Below are 17,059 nucleotides of genomic sequence, written 5' to 3'. Positions count from 1 at the left end.
TACTTACACTTGTCTGCACTTGTGTGTGTGTGTGTGTGTGTTTGTTTTTTTTTGAACTCGCGATGCTAAATGCTTGTCATCGCGATGTTTCACATGTGCATTCATGGGAGAACGAAAACATCAAAAGCACAGTCGTGTGAACAAAGTGTTCAAATGAATGTGCTGAAGCAGGAAGTGGTTTATAAATGATATAATTCTCCTCCCCCCCCTTAATATAACACCCAGAGCTGGTAAATATACGTGGTCTCCACCCAGAACGCTGTCTTACTGCTGTTCCAATGCACTGGAAAATAAATGATTTCATTACAGCCTGTAAAAATGTATAACAACTCCATTCTTTGTTTTTATGGAGCAGTGTGTGTGTGTGTGTGTGTGTGTGTGTGTATTTCCTCTTGAGGACCTTGTGTCAGGACCAGTAGTCCTCATGGAGACCAAAACCTGGTCTCTACTGAGGCAGAATCTCACTTGGACTGGGGTTAAGATTTGGTTTGGCTGTTCAAATGGATGGAGGTCAAGGAGAGTCCTTAAAGGGACGGCTACATGAACCTTTGTGTGTGTGTGTGTGTGTGTGTGTCTGGTTTTCCTCATGTTTTGGGGACCTAAATCTGTTTCCACGGTCACATTATGGGGACTTGTCTTCCTTATGGGGACAAAAAATCCCCATAATGTAAATGAGTACATTTTAAGGTGAAGACATGTTATGCTGAGGTTAAGGTCAGAGGTCAGGGGTCAGGGTTAGGATTAGGCCTATAGTCATTATGGTTATGGTTCGTCTCCAGGAAATGAATGTAAGTCAATGCAATGTCCTGTGAAGTCATGGAAACCAGTGTGTGTGTGTGTGTGTGTGTGTGTCTGGCGTCCTCCCTGCCTGCCTGTATAATAAAGTTTATCCGGGCCTAGAAATGCACTGTTGAAACTTTATCGACATTGGTTTTGCTTTTCATTTGCCTATAGTCATTTTTATTTCTTCAAATATTTCAGTTTAATATTGCAAACAACTTCACAACATACAAAATGAATAATATTAACCCAGAAACATGTCAATGAATATATGTATATATGTATATATACATATACATATGTATATGCATATCTATATATATACTTTCTTTTTATATATATATATATATATCTTGTCCTCTGGTGGGGATAAAAAAATAAACAGCAAAGCTTTGACAACAGCACCTTGACATAGTATGTAATTTCAACATTACCTTGAGAAGTTTAGAACAGTAAACAGATAAATTACTTGAGAGGAAAGTTGTTTTCTGCTGAGAATGTAAACGGAATGTTTTTTTTATTGTTTTTTTTTTGGTCAGCATCATATCCTTTTTTTTTTTGTTAGTGGAGGATTTCTCAATTCACAATTGAAGCAGCATGCAAGCCTTTGACGATGGAACTGTCCTCTCTCTCTCGCTCTTTTTCCTTGCCTGTTTTTTTTCTTCTCTCCCTTCTCTCTCTCTCTCTTTTTTTTTGTCTAATTCTTGGCAACGTAAACAAATCACAATGTCTTGAGGAATGTGATATAGTAATTTAAACTGGGCGCAAATGACTGATCAGATTTTTTTTAATTGTTTACAAGGTCATGAATATGTTCAATAAATAGACTGTAGTATCACTTTTACTGTATAAACTTCATCTTTTTTTACATGCAGTCCATAAAATTTTCATTTGACGGAATAATTTACCCTGTTATGTATATATACAAATAGATATTTTCTCTTTATTCTCTTTTTTAAACTCTTCAATAAAATCTATACATTTTATACACTATCTCCCTCTTTTAATGGTCAATGTGCATACACATGAAGTGTCTATCCTTATAAACCGCCAGCCAATCTTCTTTTTGCTATCCATGGTAAGCGCTCGCACGTAGGACTGGGTTGTCCTGCATTGGGAATTATAATGCCGCTTGTCTATTCCTCTGCAGCCGTCCTTCGTGTACCCCATGGGGTTGCATTTGGTCTCATAAAAGTATTGCTTCAGTTGGCCATTGGGGACAGGGACCTTTTCCATGACGGTAACTGTCTGCCCAGACATGTCTATTGCCGTCTTTTTATCCACAGCTGTCACCCACTGGCTAATACTGTCACACACGCTGAGCTCTCCGCGCCGTGAGGGATCGGAGTGTCGCCGCACCCTCATGGACATATTAGCGGCATCCAGATAGTTTTTGTATTCCTCCAGGAGAAAGAGCAAGGGCGGCTCCAAAGGCACTTGGTTGCTGATCATCACCCGCGAGTCGTACAGGTTGACATCCTTGTTCTCTGCGCTGACCGCAGAGGAAGGGCCCCCGCCTCCCTGGCTCTTATCAGCCCCCTGTCCCAGCTGCGCCGCCTCTCCCTCCACCTCCAGCAGCTCCTCGATCACTTGCTCGAACGTGTCTGTGAGCGAGGGCAGTTCCCCGCGCTGGCCGGGCCCACTGCCGCCCTGTGGAGTCCCGTGGCCTCGTGCGGCCGTCGCAGCGGCGGCGGCGGCGGCGGCGGCAGCGCCCAAGTAGCCTTCCGTCCGGTGGCCCCGCATGCCCGGGGCGTCTCTCAGGGGCGCAGCTCTCATGCAACTGAAGTATGAAATAACCATAGTAAGGAACAGGATGGTCATCACTCTTCTAACCTGGTGGAACTGGAGGGGGGAGACAAAAGGGAGGAGACAAAGAAGGGAGGAGAGAGAACAAGACAGTTAGTCATCTTCAATCCACGTTTCTTCGTCTTCTCAACATCTCGTCTCATTTAAGCGCACTGCTCTTCCTTGGAGAGAGAGAGAGAGAGAGAGAGAGAGAGAGAGAGGGGGAGAGCTTGAAATAATCACAGACTCTCTTTTATTAAACTGATATTGGCACGGCGTCACCCGTGTTTGCAAACTGTAATCGCTCTGTGTCGATGTGAAGTCTGGCGTCGCTTTTTATTGTTGTTGGCAGCGACGCACAAAAGCTGTGTTCCCGCGGCGTCAGAGAGATTGTTTATTACTAAAGATAAAAGAGCACAAATAGATGTCACTACATCCTCACGGGCTTGCTATCATTTACAAGCCTCTTTTTGTTTGTTTTGTTTTTTTTTTTTTACTCGAGTGTTAAAGTGTAAACAGTTTATTTCGGCGGGATGTTACGACGGCCATTCATTTACAACCACTGAGTCGTGAAGCTCATATATTCCCCGTGTTTTATGAACTTGGTCTGTTGACATGCTGAATGTTTTTATCAGAGGCCGACCGATGTGGGTTTATCTGCTTATTTGACCCAGACGTGACAGAACAGGAGTCCTGTTCTGCCTCTTTAATCTGATTCTGTAAAAAAAAACACATGACACAGAAGCCTAAACTTTGTTTTCTGAGTTTCTGGGAACAAAAATGTTCTAATTATTATATTCTCACACGTTGTGTGCGGGTAAAGCCCTTACAGGCAATCGTTTTAGATGCATAATAAAAGTGACAGGTGGCAGATAATGGGTTGCGGGCCTTGTGAGCCAGGTGAACAGTGAGCTGACAGCATTCAGAGAGGCGCTGTGTTTACATAAGGACTGTTTGTTTTGTTTGTTTGAAGAGCTCATGTATTATAATTTGACTATATATAAAAAAAAAAAGGTCACTATAGCAACACCCATGCACCCATGGGAAATGCCGTGTCTGTGTCACCACTGACAGTATTATGGTCTGGTGCTGGTGAATCACATCGGATATGAGACCCCGCACTCATGAATGGGAGGAAGGAGTTTGTTGAGGGACGCCGTTTGTCTTTGGCGGAGGGTGACACTAACCGGACGTCACGAAAAAAAAAGACAAGCTGAATGACAGAAAGATGCGTCACACTGTGCTCCCCGAAGCACCGAGGCTCAAGGCTCCGGAGTGCGCACACACACACACACACACACGCGCATCCCTTACCTTTGAGAAGCGCTCAGATTCGCAGCAGTCAGTGAGACATGGGTCGGCATCCAACAGCCACAGACACACAAGCAAGCATCACGAGAAGGAAATCTGGATCTCGCCTTCCACAGGGGCTCATTTAAAAATAGCCGGACCGAGGCTTTAACAGCACGCCGCATGTCCCGACCCGATACAGGAAAACACACCCGAGCAAACACGCTCACTGCCCCCACTCAGGACGGACATGAGGAGGACCTCGCCGACGGGGAGGAGCCAAAACCCCACCTTAAAAGCATTTGTTTCATTCTTAATTGGTATCTGGGGCCGTGGCTGCAATTAACCAACACCACGGTGACTGCCATAGAGGTATCTGGTCTAAAAATAGATGTGCTGGGAGTCTCACAGGCTCTATTCAAAATATCACATCCTTCTTCTTAATGAGCCGCTCATTCCCCAAGCTCTGTGACGTGCTCCCTCCACAGTGAGTGTGAGTGTACGTGTTACAGGGGGGAGGGCGTGGAGAGGCAGGCTTCTATGTGTTTGCAGGGAGAGAGATGGGGGTATTTTTCCTCTCATCAACTAAAACAACAATGAGGGACAAAGCCAAGAACAAGGAGTTAATAATTACCACTGTCAATGAGGCATCACAGGCATTAACCCTACAATGGCGGGTTGCTGCTGAGCGGTTTGGTTCCAAGAAGAAGAATCTTCTGTGAGGCTTCCCAGCACAGAAAATCCTGTAGGTTTACGGGACAGAGGCCCAGTCACGAGCTTTATGTGTAGGATGCATTTAGGCTGATATTATTATCAGCATCGAGCTCAAATGGTTCCACTTCCACATGAGGGAAATGACGGCAGAGAGCTGATTACTGTTAGGCGTCAAACTTCATGCTGGAAATGGTGCAGACGAAGAGTGCTGCATCTTCCGTAACAGACCACAGGGGTAATATTGCAGTAGCAGGGGGTGGAGAGAGTGCCGGCGTCATTTCGCAGCATAACAACCACAGATGACGTCTCTTCCAGGTCTCCATAGGGGAGAGAATGGAGGGGAGGAGGTTGCTGGGGGTAATGCCACTCAACAGTGTGCAATTGCATGCCATTCCCCCGGGTATCCTCACACCGGGAACAACAAATGATTTTATTTCTATCTCTGTGATTTCCTGTTTCCATCAGGACAATCAATATGGCTTATGCTCTCAATCAACATCCTGTTAAAATGCGATAAAGCCAATGAATCATTTAATTGCTATGGGACTGGTGGAGAAGCTCTGGCTTGTATCTACCAGAGGCTAAATGTGACAACTGATTGGTTTGCTCTGGTTTTATACATCCAGGTTTTTTTTTATGAGCACTGCTGGATTTCGCAGTTAATAAAAAACGCGGCCTGTGAGTTAACAATAATGAGCATGAATAATAAACCAAGAGAGGAGCTTCGTCTACTTTTCTTTCTGCAGAATCCACCGTCGCCATCGCGCGCGTTATGAAAACACGGAGGGGTTTTTTCCTCTACCTTCACCATACACTTCTAAAATGGAATACACGGGGTCATGTGAGTGTAATATGATCAAAGCCATAAGTCACTCCCGCGATGAGTACACTGAGCTAATAACGCGGAGTGGAGATGAATGAAGCCCGCTGCAATAACTGCTTTTCAAACACGGCTTTATACACATACGCCCGGAGCATGAAACACCCAGGACAATAGGGGCAGGTGAGTGCGTGGCGCACTGTTTGGCTTCGGCATCTCCGGATGACCACCTGTTCGTCTGCTTTGAGAGCGCAGCGCCGTGTGACAGCGATATGTAACTTAGCCCCTCGCGCGTTTATTCTCTGCGCCAGGTGGGGATTAAAGTGATAAATGTCTCCTTTGACAGACGCTTGAAAAGTGCCTCTAACGCATGAAAGGGCTAGCATGACTCGTATTATTGCGCAGCCAGTAATGTGCCCCCAGTCTCCCCCGCACAAGTCAACACACTTTATGGCTTCATCTCCGCTAACGGCGCGGGAAACCGTTAGGAGGGAGAAAACAAGCATCAAACAGCGGCAGGTGAACGCGGGGAATGTGCCCCACTACATTTGAATAGAAATGTGTGACCTGTAACAACATTTCTTTCATTGCTCCCTCGTGGGCACCTGTCTTTGTTCAGAACTGTGTCGGGCCTGCGCGAGCTATTTACCCCGCGACATGTTTCGTCATGTCCGCCATGTAAAGGAACAGATGCAGCGCAATTTTCTTAACCCGAGGACCCCGTTCTGCAGCAATGGCTGACACATGTGGAAGCTTGCTTCTCCTTCCAGATCTGTTTTTCACGCTGACACAGTTTGAGTAAGAGACGAGCATTACTGGAGGATTATACCTGCAGCCCGGGAGCCCGACCGCAGCCACTGCCACAGAAAGCCCCGGCATTCACAAAGCTGCTGAATGATCCCACTCACACTCACACACACACACACACAAACCAGTGACTGCATCACTGGAGCAACAACAATAATCACATTTAGAGCCCCAAATATTGTTGCTATGCAACAGTCACACTTGTGTTGTCCTAGCAAAACAAAAAAAAGATGGAAAGAAAAATCAACGTATGACTCCTTTAAACCTGAAAACTAACCAACAAACACCAACAGACCTGCAGGTTCAAAGTGACAGCGCTGCAGTACCAGAGTCTGTGCACTAGAGGGCGTGTGAGACCGTGATATAATAAGGGCTCCTTTTTTTTCTCCCTTCCTCCCATCTCTTCTTTCTGTCTCCTTTAGACAGACAGACACCGATTGACAGATAGACAGACAGACAGACAGATAAAACAAAGTCAACTCTTTTCCCCAGGACGCACAGACCACCGTCTTCTTCTTCGTGCGTAATTGTAAATAGGTTGTAAACTTCACTTGTATGGCATTCAGTCACAACCTCCGAGCAGGAATTTGGCTCCACTTTGACATTTTTCGGAAAGAACATCATTAACTCATGATGACACCATCATCCATTCATCCCAAACTCGTGTGCAGCGAGATATGCTCACATGAAAGAAAGCTGTTTTGTTTTCAGCCGCGCGCCCCGGCTGTAAATTAGACTTTTTTTTTTTTTTAATCCTTCCTCATTCTGTCCAGGAGTTCTTCAACAGTGTGTGTTGGCCGCCGACGCTGGGCGTTTAGGTCTCGAGTTTCCTATAAAGTCTTAATGAGTTCATCAAAGTTTTTCTTCTTTTTTTTTTCTCTTCTCCCCACCTTTGCTCCAACCAACAGCCATACAAAAACTGCGTGTGTGTGTGTGTGTGTGGTCACAGGGTGTGAGGTCAGATGAGCAAACACAGAAAATAGAAGGGGAGAAAAGTTTTCGGTTGAGCTGTTTATGAGCGTGAAGTTGCAGTTATTAAAACGCACAAACGTGGCTGACGCATGAAGTGCAGAGGCACGCTGGATTCTCTCCAGTCCCAACAACACACACACACACAGACACACAAATTCTAATAACCAGTCCCATTGCTCAGACTGCTGCTCTCATCATGATGAAACAACATGCTCTCTCTCCCCCTCTCTCCCTCTCTCTCTCCCTCTCCAGATTACATCTGCTGAGCCTGTGCTCTCTCCACTGGAAACCCAATCAACATAATAACTCCCGTTTTTTATTAATGAACGCCAGGATAAGGTTACGCATGTCCCCTCTCGGGCTGAGGCGCTGTCTGCGCGCAGGACAACCGGACTTGATCACGGTACTTGTTTTTCTTTTTTAGACATACACATACAAAACTTGCTCATAATAATAATACTGACAGTGGTTATTGTAATCATAATAATAATAATAATAGACATACCTTTCACTGCCCAGTCGTAAAACAGACCATTCAACAGGACAGCAGTGTCATCTGGGATGAGTTGTCGGACAACTCCCTGAGTAATTGACTTAAACGCGGGTATATTTCCCCTCTCTGTTCTCTCCCGACAAGCTTCACGATATCTCTGTCTTCAGCTTTGGAGCAAATAGATTAAATTATTGATGGTGGAAATTGCATGGCTGAGGTAATGCACTCCCATGGCTGCTGCACCGCGGCTCCTTTGGAGAGATCGTCTGAAACTGAAGTTGTCGCATGCTGAAGAAGCGCCACAGCGGCACAGCACCACTGGATGAGAGAGAGACACCGAGCGAGAGGGAGGGAGGGAAGGAGAGAGAGAGAGCGAGCGAGCGAGAGAGAGAGAGAGAGAGAGAGAGCTCTGGAACTGAAATGAGGAGCCTCTTCGCAATACAGTAACTTTACTACACAATGACGCTGCAACATGTGACCTGCCGCTGGCTGACTGGTCGCCACCAAACTCCAGCTCCAACAGCCCCGAGGCGGAACTACATTCATGCGCATCCCCCCGCCTCCCCTCTGTTTGCCCGCACGAGCGGCGCAGCCTGCACCAACGCCGTGCACACTAACGTCGAAGCAGCAAACAGCTCCAAGTCAAGCCAAGTCCGTCCTCTTCCGTATTTGAATCTCAGAGAGGTGTCATGCACCGTGTTTCAGTTTCAGACTCCAGGTTCTGCGTATAACCAAAGTCGTGATGCACACATGGGGCCTATTTTAGTCAAACAAGTGAAAACCCCCCCCCCCGCATTTCTTGCACCAGTGCTGCATATAAATAGGCGTCTGGGTGTTTTTTATGTCTAACACATCTTCAGGAATGAAGGTATTTGAGTCTAAAACTATGTGAGTTTGTGTGAAAACGCAGCACCTGTGTTACAGTTCAGTCCTAAGAGTGAGCTAAGATGAGGGTTTTGTTATTTTGCTGCTGTGAAGGCATTGGGATGCCACCAGAGTCTAACAAAGATGTGATCTTCCTGGAAAACGTTTGTGCAATTCTGCAAGTGAGCCGTCTCCACATAACAGACGGACGACATCCCCCTGCAAAGTTGCTCTGCGGTGTAAAACAACCCTACAGCTTTCTCAGGTTATAAATGTTACCAAATGTCAGCTACACAGGAGGAGAACAAGACAAAATAAAGCATTTGAATATCCAGAGATCCAAGCATGCTTTGCTCTGTTTTCCTCAACAAACTGGGAACAATGAATCCCCCTTTTCTACTGTCGAATTCAAATAAAGATGTCAGTGGAGCCGCAACCTTTCAACGGGTGATGAACGCTTTGGAAACTCCACCTCTGATGAACACAAGAGTGAGCAATAATGGGGGAAATAGCAGCTCATTATCCCACCGTGACTTGGCCCGGCTCCAGAGCAAAGATTTATTGTGATGTGTTTGCTATATTGCCACCATGATTCTTCCCCTGCACGAGCTTGTGGAGCTGGAGCGAGCTCTTGTTTGGCATGTAGCAGTATATGGGAGTGGATGCAACACACCTGCTTAATGAGTCACTCCCACCTCCAACACACCCGGGGACACACAGAGATAGATATAGCCCTCCCCGAAGGCTCACAGGAGGTGAGGGCAAACTCTGGATGACAAAGAGTTGCATCAGCAATCACTGAGCGACATGACTCCAAAGAGGATAAAAAAAGAAAAAAAATGCACACAGCACATGGGGGCTGTTCCAAACAAGTAATTCATAAATAAATCACTTGGCATCTCATTAGAGGAGCAAAAACAACAACATGGTCCCTCTCATTTCTGCAAATACAGCACAGCTCAAGGGGGCGAGGCCTGCAGTGAATGAAGTTGTGAATGAAATTGGTGAAAGCAGAGAGGGAGTTGTGACAGTTCAGGGTCTTCGGGGTCAAACACGAGCACGACAGCAGCGGCCTCGGCCGCCGACGCCAGAGTCCACCCGAAAAGTGCCGGAGCACTATATGTCATTGGAACTGAGGTGTAAGATTTCTTTAGGTTTAAGATTTCTCCATACGACGCCAGTGGCAACGACTTCCGCCGGTGTTGGGTTGAAAGCGCTCGTCTTTGCCATGTTCTGTGGCAGATTCCTGCAGGTTTTAATCACCTCGTCGGTGGCCACACATGTGATTCACAGTAACAGTTGGGAAGTTCTCTTCTCACATTCTCACATCACAACATTTTCTCTCTTTTTTTGGTTGGTTGGTGGTGGTTGGTGGTGGTTGGTGGTTGGTGGTGGTGGTGGGGGCTGGGCCGGGTGCTGTTTGTGCAGCAGAGAGAAGAAACAGCCACACACAGCAGCTGACAACACGACACACTTGTATAACCTTTCAAGGCTCCTCTTGCCAAAGGCAGCACGACGCTGACAGGTCGGCACCGACGAAAGCTGCACTTAACAAGTGGAGTTATGCCTCCTTGTGCAAGAGAGGAACCCGTGTAGACACGGACGAAATGACATTTTGTGAAATGTCATTTTGGCTGGGGACAAAGGGAGGTGATGCGGGGATTCTGATGAAAGGGAAATTGCATTCCTCCTTGAGCAATAAAGGAGAAGGAGCGCGTCAGCTGAGGGAACATCTCGTATGAGGTCTGGTGACGTCAAACGGGGGGGGATGAGGCTGAGCTTGGACGGGAGCTGAGAAAACTCCAGACTGATGAGTTTAAACTCGGTGCAGGTCGCTCATAATCAGACGCCGGTGTGAGGAGTTAATGCCATCCCTCCTGTGATGACAATAACCTTTATTGTAATCATCAGGCAGACACAGAAGACCAGGCTGCTAAGCTCCAAATATACGCTCCCTCCTTTTCACATCCTCATACATATCTATAGTGGCACAGACTGAGAATCACTCCACAGGCTATTAATCCTCCCTCTGTCTCTGTCTGTCTGTCTTTTTTCCTTGGCTTATACCCTCCTCTCCTCTCCTCTCCTCTCCTCCCCTCCCCTCCACACTCCCCTCCCTCCATCCCCACAATCCAATATCAGCACAGCATCAATAACCTTTTGCGTGGTTATTGAATGCTGCTGAATGAAAACACACCAATCACACACACACACACACCACAGAACACAGCCCACATGCAAATGTCCAAATATGTCCTGCAAGCAAAATCAAAAAAACATAGTTTTTACCCCATCATACACGTTTCCAATAACATATACTATATATATGATATATATATATAGTATATATCTATATATAGATATATATATACATATGACGCAAGCACCCCCACGTATACGCACTCAGCCCAGAGCACATCATCATCATCATCATCATGAATCCTTGTAGTCCCGCAGTGGTCCGACATATAAGACAAAAAGTCCTCACACTCAGATCAACTATTTCCCCACACGCGCACTGATTATTAATAACGTGTCGTGGGCATCGTCACTGTGAAAAAAAACACAACACACACACACAAACCTACCCCACATCCACGCCACTGTGACGAATAACTGATAATTAAAGAGTGTGTGGGGAGGGGGGGGAGACACGAGAAAGAAAAGAAAGATTCCTGCCAGAACTTGTTTAAACAAGCCTGTTAATTGGATGAAGGTGTTGAAGATGATGAAGAGGAGGAGGAGGAGGAGGATGGTGGTGGTGGTGGTGACTAAAGCAGCAGCAGCAGCACTGGTGGTGAATGGCGGCGGTGGCGGCGGCGCGCGACGTATATCCTAATCATGATTAAGATGATTAATTCAGGCTGTGACGTCCACCTACAGGCGCGCGAGACTCGATTTCCGCCATCGATAAAGCACCAAAAATAATCAATCGAAACCTATTTATAATTGACACGCACACACACACACACACAGAGACCAGCGTGGGTAAATAAGACATTTCATGAATGAAAAAACGTTGAGGTAAAGTGGGCCAGCACAATCCGAATATACACATTTATTATTATTATTATTATTATAAAACACACACACACGCGCGCGCGCGCACACACGCACACACACGCGCACAAATACCTGTTCTTTTAAAGAAATGAAATGAAAACGTAAACGCTCTTAATCTGAAAACCCCAAATCCTTGTAGTCCCTAAAGTGCAGAGGAATTGATCGCAGCGGAGGAAAGAAAAAAGAAAAAAGAAGAAGACACACAAAGGCCAACGTGAAAAAACAGAAAAAACACATTTAGCTGAATGAAAAAAATCTACAATATCATTATTATTCTCTCTCTTTTTTTATTATTATTATTGTTATTATTATTATTACTCCCTTTTCCCCATGAAATAAAACAGGCCTACCGAAAGAATTTCATCTGATTTTTGCAGAGAAACCTACCATCAGGTTTGTTATTGACGCCCACCCCAACTCTGCAGAGCTGAGAGTGCAGACACACACACACTCACTCACTCACTCACAGAGATGGAGGGGGAGAGAGAGAGAGAGAGAGAGAGAGGGGAGATTCTCGGTAAAGATAACACACGCGGAGACGCACGCACAGAGGCGCGCGCGCGGGCGGACGCACGCCCGCACACAAGCGCACGCAGCCCCATTTATGGAGTGATCCGCTGACGTACATTGCAGAAAAGTGCTATAAAAAAACCTTCATACATACAAAGTGTGTCGTGCCACCCCACAGACCCCTCCTAAACCGCCTCCGCTCATCCCTCCTCCTCCACCCGACGCGCCCACGCCCACACCATAATCCCACGTCTCAGTATGGAGGAGAAAAAAAAGCATAATAATAATAATAATAATAATAAAAAATACCAGAAAACAGGCATTTTGCAGGGGAAATGCAACATTTGTGACGGAATTAAAAAACACACTGCAGCAAACAAAGCGCACACAATAAAAAGGCCATTCTTTCTCCCCTTTTCTCTTTTAAATACGCGCACATTTTTGTGATGTGAAAATCCTTCACTGTTTTTTGTTAGATGACTCACTGATTGGCTTTCATTGTTGCGTTTATGAGCCTGGGAAACGTGCGTTTGCGACGCAGCGTTTATTCAAGGATCGTTTTTTTATGAATGTCGGGCAGCCCATAATGAGGAATATGATCTATTTTGGTTTCACTGTCATATAAAAACGAGGAGTAATGGGGCTGTAATGTGTAGAAATTGATCTGCAAAAAAAAGGAAAAGGCAAAGGAGGGGAAATAGGAAAGGAGCCAGCGGGGGGAAGTCTGTATAATTCATGAATTGGGATTTTTTTTTTTTTTCACCTTTTCGTTTTGGGAGAATTTATTTGGAAAATGCAGCCGATGCAAGAGAGGACTCGGCTGAAACAGTGGGCGTTAGGGGCTTTTCTCTTCCAGTTTTACCATGCGATGTGAAATATCTGATGGAAGAAAGGGAAAAGAAGAAGAGGAGAGATGGAGACAGGGTGGGAAAGGAGGAGAGGAAATAGAGCAACATCCACCGCTCCTGCATCGGAGCGACGTGCGATTTCTTTTTCCTTTTTTTTTGGGAGGCAGCAATAACGCACACACGCACGCACGCACACACACACACACACACACACGCGCACAATCAAATCACCCCAATCACCAAAATCATCACATCATACACAGACAGCACTCCAGTGTCACCTCGATCATCGCAATCTGACGGGCGTCACGTGACACCGCCGGCTTCACGCGCGTTCCCACACCACGGGCGCAAAAAAAAAAAATAATCAAAAAAATAAATAAATAAAGACGCCGACTGTCGAACAAGTGCATATGAAATCAACGCACACGCGCACACTTATGTGTCAGTGGAGGCACTTTGACCACGCCCATATTTATTGTAATAATTCAACACGGGAATAATGTAAAGCTGTGAGAGAGAGGAGGCTGAAATTTAAACACAATCAATTCATAATGGCCTTGTTTTACATATATATATATATATATCTATATATGCATATATGGGTTATATAGATCTATATATGTAGTCTGCATTTGATACAGAGCCGTTCAGAGGGGTGGGGGTGGAGGGGGCAGAGAGGCAGGTGAAGTGAAAAGCACCTTATGAATGAAACCGTGGAGCGGTCGCGTAGTAAAACACAAGTGATTTGATGGCGATGACGGGGAATGGGGGGGTGAAAGAGGGATGGAGGGGGTTGGAGGGGGGGTAAAAGAGTATAGGGCTATTTTTGGTCGATAACAAAATAACAAGGGGATATCAAACGATCAGAGAAGAGATAGATAGATAGATAGATAGATAGATAGATAGATAGATAGATAGATAGATAGATAGATAGATGGAGCAGGTGCAGGCTGTGAGGGGGAAAAGGATCACTGCAGCGTCTTTAAGTCCCATATTGGGAGCATGATGAGGCACAACGCAACGATTACGCAAATCGTGTTGCAGCAGTGACAGCGTTCGGAAACTCCACAGAAAAAAAAGCAAAGCAAAAAAAAAAAAGAAAGAAAGAAGCCTATTAAAAAACAAAAACAAAAAAAAAAACAACAATCCCCAAAAGCAACGACAACGAGTCCCCAGTTTTACACGTCGCACAAGAGCACAGCACGAATACCCACGCAGATGTCGCCCGTTTTTAATGAAAAACAAACGGTTAACTTCAATCTTGCAGGGACAAATGAAGCAATAATTCAAGAATAATGTAGAGGATGATGGTGACTTGGATCCGGCTTCATGTTCGGAGTTATTTCGGTCTCTGATGCCGACACTAAAACACTATGAATGAGACCAACTTCATATATATATATATATAAATATAAATATGAAGTTGCTGTATATATCCATACATATAGATAGATATAAGAAAAGGGGGCAGTAGCAGGAGAAGAAGCGCCTTAAGAAAAAGAGTGACATGAACAATAGCTCTTACCTTTCTTTTTATTTTTTATAACAAGGTGTTGGAAACCACTGAGTGCGTGGTCAGATCTCCGCGGCGAACACTTGCATGTCCAAAAGTTTAAACGCAGTGTGGGGGGGCTTACGTGTTAACCGACAATCGACCAGACGCCCTAACATGGAAAACTTTCGCGCTGCTCTGTACGAACAAAAAAAAAAACAAACCCATCTACATCTTAAAGCGCACGTCTCTTTTCCGATCCCTCGCTTTTTTTTTAATTTCCTGTCCTGTGCCTTAGAACATTTCTTTCCAACCGCTTTCAAATCCCGTCAATTGTGTCAGATCACACAGGGGCTCCAGGAGAATGAGCTTACCAAAAGTTGGAAAAAAACCAGTCCCAGTTTGGTCACATAGAGGAAGAGAGGAGGAAGAAGAAGGAGAAGGAGAAGAAGGAGAAGAGTTGGCGTCCACTTGTGCGTTTTTTTTTTAGTCCATGCACGACTCCAGTGTCTCTGTCCAACGTGCTGAAAGCTCAACACAACCAAGGCTTGGAAGTGAGAGAGACCAACAACACATCTGCTACTGTAGATCAGCTACTTTTCTGTCTGTGCCCACTTTGAAATGTTTTTTTTTTTTTTTTGCTCCTCTCTCCTCTCTTCAACTTGTCACGTGTATTATTTTGCCCACACCATGCAGTCCTGTTAATATATGATGACATGTAAGTCGGACATTTCCTTCCACATAACAGCACCTTATAGCCTCATCACCACCACCATCACCCTCAGCAGCAGAAATAATAATAATAACAATAATAATAATAATAATAATAATAACGCCGGTCCAATTCAGTGCATAGTCGCACTAAAAAAAAACAGAAGAGAGGCTTCACTCTCGTGTCAAATGACAACCAGCATGAAGGCTGATACGGATCCCCATTGTTCTTATGACAAGTGTCACAGACAAGAGGCACATGTTGCTGCTGCTTTTTTTCTTTCTCATTATTAAACACGAGCACTTCAAAAAACAGAACATACATCCACGCACACACAAACACACACACACACACAGAGGCTGTAAGCCACACATTTGCGCACAAGACACAATGTAACATTTCCTTACCTCTCTCCTCCTCTCACTGTACCGGCATATCCTTCTATCAGCCACGAAAAGCCACACAATCTTTTCCTCACACCAGCTTTGTGTCAACAGCAGCCTCAGCAGACATTTGCTCTCGATACACTGAGTTTCTCAAGTGTAGCCACTGAGTCCAACCCTTTCCTTTCCTTTCCTTCCTTCCTTCCAGCAGCAGTAGCAGCAGCAGCAGCAGCAGCAGCAACGCCGTGCAGACAGACCACATCAGCAAAGCACTGACTATTTACCGGTAATCATCCCCCTTATTATGCTGCGTGTTTTCCAATTGCAATCTCACTTACCATTTTGCCCTACGCTCTTCCTGGAGACAGAAGTGTCTTAATATCCACTCACTCCAACAGATGCTGGTAGGTAATGTGTCTTGTTTGAAGTCATCATATGAGAACTTCTGCTGTGCTCAGTAGATCGCCCACCACTTCGCTGACTTGTATGAATCTAATAACCCTTTGCAATGTCGGGCAGGCGTGCTTAAACTCTCGCAGGCAACAACAACAACAACACCTTTTTGGTGGGAGATGGTGATGGTGGTGGTGGTGGTGGTGGTGGCTCTCTCTCCACAGTCAAGACAAATATCAACAAGGCTGCGTTGTCAGAAAGAGCTTGAACAGATATGCGTAACACCCGCGGTCGGACAACGCCATTAGGGGTCTTACGTGATTGAAATAAGCGACGGCGGTCCAAGTTTATGGAGAGGGACACACACACACACACACACACTCACACACACATTATAGTTCCTGACTGATCTTTACATCCAATGATGGAGACATTAAATAAAAGAAAGAGGGGGGGAAAAAAAAACAAAAAAACTTCACACACAAATCCACTTGTTTGTGTTGACTCCCTCTTTGGCGCAGGGCCACAGAGGCTTATTACGCATTTACGCACAACTGCATGGGCATTTAAATGCAATTTCATCACACACACACATACACACGCACCTATACACGCGCGCACGACACCAATATCACATGAACAGCAGCCATGCATGTGTCAAGTTGTTGGCGGAACTTGTTGCTGCTCAAAATGACCCCCATCCCCCTTCTTTTATCCTCCACCCCACACACACACACACACACATTAAATACTTACATTGTCAAATTGTGTCAAGGAGTTGCGTTTTTGTGTGTGTGTGTGTCTGTTTCGGACAGATGAGAAATAACAATATATACAATAATAATGATACTACTACTACTACTACTACTAATAATAATAAAGGGTAATCCACCTTCCTCCAGAGTCGTAACTACACTGCCAGGAGCGTGTGAAGCAAAACAAAAAAAAGGAGAATAGAAAAAAAAGAGCAAATTTTCGTTGGAGGATACACGCGCAAGTTCAAAGGCGAAAGTCTTGTTTTCAGTAAAATTCCATCAGTTGCTCTGCTGCCAAACACTCAGCCATCTGATTGTTATGCAGTGACGACGCGCTGTGCTTGCAAGTGAAGCCCCAAATGTACTAAGTAACAT

The 17,059-nt window shown here is 45.2% G+C and overlaps 1 protein-coding gene across 5 annotated transcripts; it reads right to left on the bottom strand.

Moving 5' to 3' along the window:
- Positions 1–1,549: 1,549 nt before the first annotated feature.
- bdnf (brain-derived neurotrophic factor) lies at positions 1,550–16,048 on the bottom strand. 5 transcript variants are annotated; one of them, XM_044029478.1, is made up of 2 exons: positions 15,875–16,048; positions 1,550–2,622 (listed from the first exon to the last, which is right to left on the bottom strand). In XM_044029478.1, the coding sequence occupies exons 1-2, from the start codon at positions 15,875–15,877 to the stop codon at positions 1,771–1,773; spliced, it is 855 nt and encodes a 284-aa protein (XP_043885413.1). In that variant the 5' UTR covers positions 15,878–16,048; the 3' UTR covers positions 1,550–1,770. The 5 variants fall into 5 exon arrangements, with proteins under 5 accessions (XP_043885413.1, XP_043885416.1, XP_043885417.1 ...); XM_044029481.1 differs by lacking the exon at positions 15,875–16,048 and adding an exon at positions 15,561–15,664; XM_044029482.1 differs by lacking the exon at positions 15,875–16,048 and adding an exon at positions 14,816–14,887.
- Between the last annotated feature and the right edge of the window lie 1,011 nt (positions 16,049–17,059).

The sequence above is a fragment of the Solea senegalensis genome, linkage group LG7 (genome assembly GCF_019176455.1).
Source record: "Solea senegalensis isolate Sse05_10M linkage group LG7, IFAPA_SoseM_1, whole genome shotgun sequence".
In the NCBI taxonomy this organism is placed as follows: domain Eukaryota; kingdom Metazoa; phylum Chordata; class Actinopteri; order Pleuronectiformes; family Soleidae; genus Solea; species Solea senegalensis.
This window is presented reverse-complemented; position numbering and strand designations above follow the sequence as displayed.